The sequence below is a fragment of the Bacillus rossius genome, chromosome 5, assembly GCF_032445375.1.
Source record: "Bacillus rossius redtenbacheri isolate Brsri chromosome 5, Brsri_v3, whole genome shotgun sequence".
Taxonomy (NCBI): Eukaryota; Metazoa; Arthropoda; class Insecta; order Phasmatodea; family Bacillidae; genus Bacillus; species Bacillus rossius.
The window spans coordinates 60,821,256-60,831,099 of record NC_086333.1 but is presented as its reverse complement, the minus strand read 5'-3'; the positions used below and the strand labels follow the sequence as shown (position 1 = coordinate 60,831,099).

Here is a 9,844-nt window from a genome sequence, read left to right as displayed (position 1 = left end):
GAGTGTACGTACTTACCCTCATTAGATTTTGTTGGTAGCTTAAATGTCTGTATGTGTGTGTATATATAACTATATGTGTATGTATATATATATAACATTGTCTATGTTTGAGACCGTATGGTTTTTCATTTATATTCACATATTTAGCAAGAAGGAAATATGTGTTACCAAATTATATCAGTCAACATCCTGAAAATAAATAAAAATATTTTGAAAGTCATGTTTTCTGTAATTTATTCTAAAATACTATTAAAATACAAAATTTATCATATCAGCAGCTTAGTATAAGTACATAATTTTTGACTTTTAATATTTTATTGTTTTCAATAACACATTTTTAAAATAATACCAGTGGCAATTAAATAGTGCATGTAGGAAATAAGTAAATACAATTTAGCTATAAGTTATTGAAATTACTTTGTAACAAATAATATCACCTGCAGATTTTCAACAGGTTAATTTATTTGGGCATAAATTATAGATGACAGCAAGAACATTGAAGACCCCAAGTGAGGGTTGTCCGAAAACTCTCTCATCTGAATATGAAGATGGAAACACTCATCAACAAAAATTGGGGTTATATTTTATCGTGCTTTGGAATTAACTCTCTGACATTTCGGCCATTTTAACGTTAATTTTTTATCAATTTTTTTTGCGTGAGTCGATGCACATTATTTTGTGAAAATGTAAATTTTGAGTATCGAGCTATCACTGAATACTTGATTTGAAAGACAATACACCTACGCTAAATTAAAGATGATATGGACGTTGTGTACTGGGACTCTGCACAATAATTTACCACAGTGATATTTTGAGCAGCTGAATTCAAACATGACCGTACCAGTTTGGGTGACGATGAACTTTTGTGACACAAAGAACTATGAAGGGGTAATCAGTTTAAAAAAAAAAAAAAACAGACTTCCTTTGGCCGGGAAAGTGGTGGTGACTGTTTTCTATGATAGTCATGGAATAGTCTTGGAAAAGGGGGAAAAAAAAACCATGACAGGAGAATACTACGCATTATTGCTTGACAAGCTGAAGGCAGAAATGGCAATAAAAGGTCAAATTTGCAAGCACAAAAATTTTTGTCTCACAAAGACATTGCACCAGCTCACACCTCAGTGGTTGCTATGGCGAAAATCTACGAATTGCGGTTTGAACTGCTTGACCACCCTTACTAACCAGATCTAGACCCAGCTGACATTTTTTTTTGTTCTATAAGCTAAACGTTGCGCTCGGAGGACAGATATTTTTCTCGAATGAGGAGACCATCAACTTCGTAAAACTCACGCAAACGATTGTCAAAAAATAACTGCGCGTCCAAAATTGCTGAAATTTCAAAGTGTATATTTTAAAGCATGAGCAAACACATTCCCCAATTTTTGTTGATGAGTGCTGCCATCTTCATGCTGAGGTCGGAAACTTTTCAGACAACCCTACATCGACCATTCACGGTCTTAACACTGCACCGCCTAGCTTCATTTGGGTAATTTCGATGTTTCTAGCTGTACACTTAAGCGATTTTTATGTAAATTGTTAACTATCACATTTATTACTTCAAAAATATTTTCTTTTTCCGTTAAGTCTTGCATTTATACCTTGTAGTACTGAAAAATAAAAATAAAATTTATACTGGAAGTAAAATATAATCTTACCCTTTTATGATTAACGTCAGATGGTTTACAATATGATCTTAATCACGAAGAGCTAATTATATATTTATTTAATACAAAATTCCAATTAAATAATCACTTTGTAAATTATAATTTTCTAAGATAAAATTTTTTGCACAATACAATAGAATCAAATTTTTATTTGGAGCTTATTTGTTGTACTTAACTTATTTGCTCAATTGCTCTTTTGAACTTGTCGAGCGTTGAAAATTGTAGCACGACTAACGAATTTCCTACAGATATTTCGAGTCATGGTTTTCTGGCTACAAGCAAGCAGCTACACGCTAATGATGGCTAGCCTTCTAACTTTGTTTCTGCTCAGTCGTTTGCTGACACTTTAATGTGACGATCAGGTGGTTTCGCCGAACTAAAAAAGAAAATTATCATTCTTCGTCTGAGTGTTACGATGGACGAAGTGAATTCTCTTTTGCAGTTATTTGACTTGCAGAGTTTTCTGACGTCGCGAAATCTAACCCATCGTCGTTCACGCGTTGGGATCTGTATGCCTGGAAATAAATTACAATTGAATAATTTTCGGACATAAATAGTTAAACAACACAAAAATCACAAAAATCACAAAAATGTATTATTCTGCTGTTTTCGTGTAGTTTTTTTCTCTCTAATATCTGATAATAAATGAACCTAAAACAACAATGATCTGAATGGAAAAAATTAACAATTTTTATGTGTATGTGGAATAGATACTTTGAAATTCTGATTGCAGAAAATCACTAAAAGAAGATAATTCTTAATAGTCTGAGAATTATATCACCATGATTTATTTTCATGTAAAATTTTCAACAAACCTCCTTACTGTAACCTGAACTATTAAAAATAATACTGTTACAATTTTTAAAACAAGAAATATATACTTAAGTTTTATGTAATATCCAGTGAGCATATTGTGTGCAAGTCTTAAAACGTGAACTGACAAAAATATATGGCAATATTTACCTGCTCTGCTGCTTTAGAAAGATACTCAAACATGGATTCACCGGTCTCTCTGACCATTTTGTGAAAATGACCTTCAGTATTCTGCAGTAGAATGTATGGATGGTCAAACTCCTATAAAAAGCAAAAATCAAATGCGTGGGTACAAAAATGCACTCCAACACTAGAATATTGAAACCACGGAGGTGTTAATTACTTCTTGCCACCATGATTGAAAGCATTATTTGTACCGAAAATGAAAAATAAATTAATGTGATTTTACATATATTATCTAAGTTTTAAAATGTTTAAGTTCCCAAACCAAAGGTAACATCAAAATATTTTTTGTGTGTCTGAAAAACATGGTTTAACTAAAAAACTGTCAAAATCTTGGAAATACCCCATTTTTAAAATAGTAAACCCAGTATTTTGATCGTTACTTTATTGTAATATCTCTAACTGTTCCAAAGTTATGATACAATAAATACATACCAAAAATTGATTCCTTGAAAAAACTACAACGAAGGCTACAATTTAATTGAAATTTTTAAATAAACATTGTATAGTTAATTAATACACAATTTAAAAATATAATCTTAAATGCTCAGACAAAAATACACTATAATAAATAAAATTTTTAGTTACACAGCTTTGTAGAAAAAACCACATAACTTCATCTCTTCTTTAGTGTCTCGGTAGACACCACAGGAAGGCCGGACTCTGTATTAATGTTTAGCAATTATTTATAAATAATGACCATTAATTATATTTTGATTATAAGAAAACGTTTATAAATGTAACAAATGTCGATTGTTTTGCAAATTTGTAAATAAGTAACATACAAAAACTTAAGTATTGATAATTAAAAAATTTGTTAAATCAAAAAATAATAATTTAAATAGTAATTCTTTTCTAATAAACCCCTTTTCAAAACGGACTAGATATAAAAACAATTTTTCCTAGCCCCATACCGATTTATAACCTCATACATATTCTCAACCCCAAACAGATTGTACTGAAAATTTGTGATTTTGAATTTTTAATAGCTATGAAAATACTTGTAAGATTTAAAACGAAAAACGTGAAGCGCATGCAATATATACTAAGGAATGTAAGAAGTAGCTGTCATTGAGAAAACTCACACAACAGTTCATATCATTTGCAGTGCAATACAATATTGTTAGTGACTTACGCGAACTATTCATACAATCAGTTATCCATTGAATTCACCATACGTTTTTCGTTTTAAAACTTATAAGTACTTTCATAGGTATCGAAAATTCACAACAAAATTTTCAGGAAAAACTGTATGGGGTTAGAAATCTGTATGGAGCTAGGAAAAATAATTTTATACATTTAAGACAGTTTTAAAAACATGATAAATTTAATTTTTTATTTAAATAATTATTTCCTTTTTTTAAGTGTTGCGTGTGCATTGTCATGCAGTTCTGAGCTATGATTAAAGTTTCAAGTCTCTAGCTCGTTAGGAAGTTTGTTTAAAATCGATTGAAAAATTTACACCTAACAGACAAATAGACAAACAAGAAATAATTATTAATCGATAATAATTAATAACCCATGTAGATTATTTTTTTGCAGTCGTCTTGGCCAGCTATTTTATAATCAATGATGAATGGTGTTGCTACTATTACTGGTTGCGTTACGATGAAATGAACAGGTACTTACAACTACAGTACCGGCGTCCATCACCAACACCCTGTCGGAGTCTATGATAGTGTTGAGTCTGTGGGCGATAGTGAGCACTGTGCAGCTCCTGAACTTCCTCCGTATTGTCTTCTGGATCATCGCATCCGTCCTGCGAACAGCCATTCGAGTGTCAGCAACGTTCATCCACAAGGAACAACACAGGGAAAAAAAAGTGAACTAGTCTTTCAGTTTTCGCCAGTGATGTGTAACATCTAGTCCCGGTAACGAGCAAATTCGCGTGTTCTTGTGTTGCAAATACAATTGTAATACGAACTTCGGACACTAAATATAACGCATAAATCTTTAAAATAATGCCGAGCGTGATAAATACACGCAAATTGGGTTTCTAATTACATTTGTGGACTGCGAATCACACGTAGTTTCCGCACCCGCCACTAGAATTCTCTGCAGGAGCAGCTACGTTGATTACCGAATCATTCCATTTGCATGACTCAACGGCATGTTCTCTTATTGCCCTATCCGTATGTTCTCGTGACACAACGGCATGTTCTCTTATTGCCCTATACATATGTTCTCGCGGCTCAACGGCATGTTCTCTTATTGCCCTATCCTAACGTGGGCTTAGTGAAGAAAGTCGGTAAGTCCAATTTCTGGAAAAAGACTGTTAGTTCACTTACCAAGTTTTGCTTGCCTAGAATAGCGTTATAATGGACTTGCCGAAATAAAGCTAGAAGAAAACGTCCACAATCATTCATTATTTGGACTTCCAAACGTTTTCTTGGCGAAGATATTGCCCTCACAACTTCATCTGTGAAGTTAACTCATTTTCACAAAAAAGTGGACTTACCAACTTTTTCCACTAAGCCCACGATATGTTCACGCGACTCAACAGCAGGTTCTCTTATTGCCCTATCCGTACGTTATCGCGACTCAACGGCGTGTTCTCTTATTGCCCTATCCATATGTTCTCGCGACTGAACAGCATGTTCTCTTATTGCCCTATACATGTGTTCTCGTGGCACAACAGCATGTTCTAGTATTGCGCTATCCGTACGTTCTCGTGACTCAACGGAATGTTCTCTTATTGCCCTATCCGTACGTTCTCGCGACTAAACAGCATGTTCTCTTATTGCCCTACCCGTGTTAGTGGCCTGCTCTTGTGTGCCAGTTGTAACCGAGGGTGCTGGAGTACCAGTAGTACAGGCCCGGTGCAAGGTGACTCAAGGGGCGGCGCGACACTCACTGCGGGTCCACGTTGGCGGTCGCCTCATCCATGACCAGCACCTGGTTGTCGCGCACGATGGCGCGCGCGAGGCAGATCAGCTGCCGCTGGCCGGCGCTGAAGTTGCTGCCGCCGGAGTTGACGTACAGGTCCAGCGACTCCACGCCCGCCTTCAGCTCCACCTGTTTGGGGCGACACCCGCGCGCGGTCACTCCAGCCGCCCGTTCCACGGCGACCGCTGAACTGCCAGACTAACTTGCACCACAGATATTTACTTGAATATCGCTGTGTTAGAACACTAAAATAAATTTTGGGAGGCAGATGAACTGCATTTTTTTTTTAAAAGATAAATATGTGTATACTGTCAAATATAGAAAAAATACTGGGATTATTTGCGTACAATCCAGGAATAGTGGAATTAATATGCGATGGCGATATTACGTGTTGTGGGGAAATAATTTGGTTTGGTTTGTTTGGAGAAAAAAAAAAGGGGGAAGGGGGTGGACCAAGATGAGTTTTTGCCCCGAGTGGAAACTAGTTCTAGTTACGTTCCTGGCCGGGATCACTCACACAAAAACAAATTTCTGAACTTTTAAAATGATTTTTTTATTTGGAAAACCAGCTGCCAAGAAATAGTTTTTTAATGCTACAATAATTATATTGTAACTGTGCACAACACATGGCTGTATGAAATACGTTTTCTTTACCGCAATAATTCTTACGAGAATTCCAAACTTGATGTTTCATTCAAACATATATATTTTTAAACCATGGAAGATATAATAGAATATTCAATAATTGATCTTTATTTTGTTCTATTGTGCTTACTAAGTTAAAACTGGCACACCATACTGGGAACGGTTTACAAATAAAAACCTTTAACTATTGGTGGTAATGGGGCAATACAAAGCATAAATGCCCGGTTGAGAATCCGAACCCAGTATTACTACAAACTCTATTTATTTTTTAGTGATACAGTTGTGGGCCCAGTGGAGTTTCAAGATTATTTTTAATGCTAGGGTCTACACTTATGTGATGAAAAGTACATGGCTATTGTTTAAGAGGGTAGGAAAGTTCGCATCGTGCATTAATGACGAGAATATATTTAAAAAAATCAGGATCTAATAATGTATGCCCATGCCAGCGGTTAATTCCTTATGATTGGTGGCCTTCTGCTAACATTTAATAAGCCATTGCCTTATTTGAGCGAGCAGCTCAGGACACGTTTTCTCCTGCGCTGAATGGCTGTGATTGGTGTCCTAACAGAAGAAATTTACCTGAAAGAAACTCAACCAATCACGAAACACAGACGATGCTACAGTGAGTTAACTTCCAGGTAGACTCGAAATCATTTCGTGAAAATACATGGCTCTATTTATTAATATTTCGTTGGTGGTTCATCGCATTTGGCCATAAAATTTTGCTTTTCCACTGTTGGAAATTACAATAAGGTTACGGACTTTTTTTAAAAAAAATAACCAAAACAAACGGAATTTTTCGCGATTTTAAATAACCGAATATTCGTTGAATCTATGCCTTATTTCGACTTCCGAGTTGTACGCATCGTTCTTAACAAAGGTTAACACTCACGTGAGCAAAATAAGAGTGTTTTTTATAGAGTTAAACAAGAGTTAATGTACAAATAATGTTCTTTTGGATTCATGTTCGAAATAAGTGAGCTCAGGTCCGTAAATTTAAGAAGATAGCTGATAATTTACGGAAATCCCTGTATAATTTGTAACCAGCGTTCTACGTTGATTGATGGTGGAAATCTTTTGAACAGTGTACATGTTGTTCATGTTCAGTGAGTCCGTGCGACATGGCATACCTCCTCCAAGGCGCTCCACAGCGCGCTGTCCTCGTAGTTGTGGAAAGGGTCCAGATTGTTGCGAAGGGACGAGGAGAACAGCACAGGTTCCTGAGGGATGATGGATATGCGACTTCTCAGGTTGTACAAGTCGATTGTATCCGTGTTCAAGTTATCGATCTTGATGGAGCCTTCAATCTTAGCGAGTCGGAACAGAGCAGAGATGAGAGAGGATTTTCCAGCTCCTGTGCGACCAACTATTCCAACCTGGGAAAAAAAATTCATACTCCCATGTATAAGAACATTACATTTCAGCAAAGTTGGTTCCAAATTTGGATACACCCGAATAGCTCTTATTTTCAGACAACTGTATCCAACTATGTTGGATTCAGACATACTAGTTCTGTGTTCTGTTGTAAACACCGTAAATATGCACGTGGAAAGAAAAAAAAAATGTAATTTTTTTTGGTTAAACATAATTTTTTTAAGATTTGTGTTAAGTGAAAGATGAACTGTGTGAGTTCGTGTTAAAATAAAGGAAACTGAGCAGACTCCAAACTCACGAAGATATCGGTAAATTAACGAATATCCCTTGTTATTTTCTACCCAGAATTAATTCGTAAATGGAAGTTGAAAATTAATGTTTAATCGTTTAAGCCTATTTACTAAATAGTAAAATATAGTATGCAGAATTTACCTAAAAATATTACAACAGTAATTTTGCGAACAATTTGTTTGATTGAATGAAATATAATTTTAAGATACTACGAAAAACTTACCTTCTCAGCACCATTAATTTTGAAACACAAGTCGTGAAGTACTGGTGGATCGCTGACGGAGTATGACAGGTTAACGTGATCAAACTCTATCGCACCTTTGAATGGCCAGGTCGCTGGTGGCTTACGTCCTGAAAAACGAAAATAGGCAGTTTGCAGTTTGAAGTTTTTGATGCTTGCACGGAATTAAGATATTTTCTTACGAAGCTAGCAGAACACTTTGGTAAAATAAGAATTCACCATAGTGTTATTTTTCTTCTTCAACTTCTTCAACCGCAATGCGGAAACATATTACACACTAATTTCTACGTTTTAGTTGGATTTATTGCGTAAATTAATCCTACGAAAACGATAGGAAATTTTCTTCTGAGATGGGACGCCGAAGTCAGGTAGTCTAGTCCACGGTCATATAGTAAGGTCTGGAGACTTATCTTCATTCTCCGTTGGCTTAGAGAAGCTCGCGGCGGCCTGCGAACTAACGGCGCTCGTAGTAGGTGTCCTCTTCATTAACATTGGATTAAATGGGAGTTTAATATAAAAGTAGGTATATTTCAAATAAACGGTTTCGTTTTAAATGTCCGGTAAATTTAGGGCTTTTAATTTATTTGGAAGCTTTGTAGGGTTTGAATACATAGCAATAATTTGTTTCTTTGCCGCAATCGTCAGTTGAAATTTTAATCTACCAAAGATAGTATGTAACTAATATTTTTTTCTTCGATACTTAAGTCAGCGGTGTGGTGTAGTGGTAAAATGCATGGGCTGATAAACTGTGGGCTTATATCCGTACCCGCTAGCGGTTTTTTTTCCACATATTCATTTAAATATTTCTTGCAAAATTAAATAATTAGTTACAGAAATTAAATATGTTTAAACAGTTAAATTAAACAATAAGGTGAGATTTGGAATAAAATAAACATTTACGAAAATTCTAGCAAGTAATTATCTACTCTGCTTTTTTTAATTTACTATCAGAAGAAACATTACATTTTTCCATTTACAAAAATAAATACGTTTTTAACTGTTTTAATGTATTTAATAGCTGTTAAAAAGTCCCAGAGACTTGACCTGATGTGTAATGATGTGTAAAGCCCAGGAGCGCCAGGTACTTCAGCTAAGAGACCCCGTTTTAAGACGCCAGGGGTTTATTTTTCGAAGGGATGAAATAATAAAGCTAATCATAAATATATGTTTTAATTAAAAGGTAAAAAATTGGTTGTCTGTAAAGTCGGTTTACGGACGATAGTTCAACGTGACAACGTCATAACAAAACATTGATGAAATGATTGCATACTTTTATGAATAAAATTGAATAATTTTTATTGAATTATCACTATTTTGTATGAATACAAAAAAGGAGTGAAATGAAATATACAATTTAATTGATAAATTTACTTTTATTTGCACTCATTAATTCAAATATGTTTATTACTTTAACGAACAGATTATTTTAACTATAACTTTTATACATGTTTGCTATTTAACTTCTTCCAATCTGTGTTATTCTGTTAAGGATAGGACGATGATAGGAAAAGTAGGAAACGGATGGGAGTGTTTCAAGTTTAATGTGCCTCGAAAAAGTCAAATCGAAGGTTGTTCCAATCGAGTGGAAGAGAGATAGATGCGGCGCAAGCGTACAATGAGCGTACCGGGACACAACGTAAAGGGACAATGTTCGTAAAGGGACACTTTTTTCGTGCGTGCAGCCGGCGTTCATCGATTTATTAGACGTTGTCACGTCAAAAATGTGGTTTTTCCAAATGAAGACGAA

The 9,844-nt window shown here is 35.1% G+C and overlaps 1 protein-coding gene across 1 annotated transcript in view; it reads right to left on the bottom strand.

Annotated features, from left to right (window-relative positions):
• Positions 1-208: 208 nt before the first annotated feature.
• LOC134531876 (ATP-binding cassette sub-family C member 4-like) overlaps positions 209-9,844 on the bottom strand; it is a 69,484-nt gene continuing 59,848 nt past the window's right edge. The window contains exons 20-25 of the mRNA XM_063367885.1: positions 8,080-8,207; positions 7,322-7,567; positions 5,515-5,675; positions 4,290-4,419; positions 2,628-2,738; positions 209-2,179 (exon numbers count right to left, since the gene is read on the bottom strand). Of these exons, the coding sequence (XP_063223955.1) occupies positions 2,075-2,179; positions 2,628-2,738; positions 4,290-4,419; positions 5,515-5,675; positions 7,322-7,567; positions 8,080-8,207 (881 nt within the window). The 3' untranslated portion in view covers positions 209-2,074. The remainder of the gene's footprint in view (positions 2,180-2,627; positions 2,739-4,289; positions 4,420-5,514; positions 5,676-7,321; positions 7,568-8,079; positions 8,208-9,844) is intronic.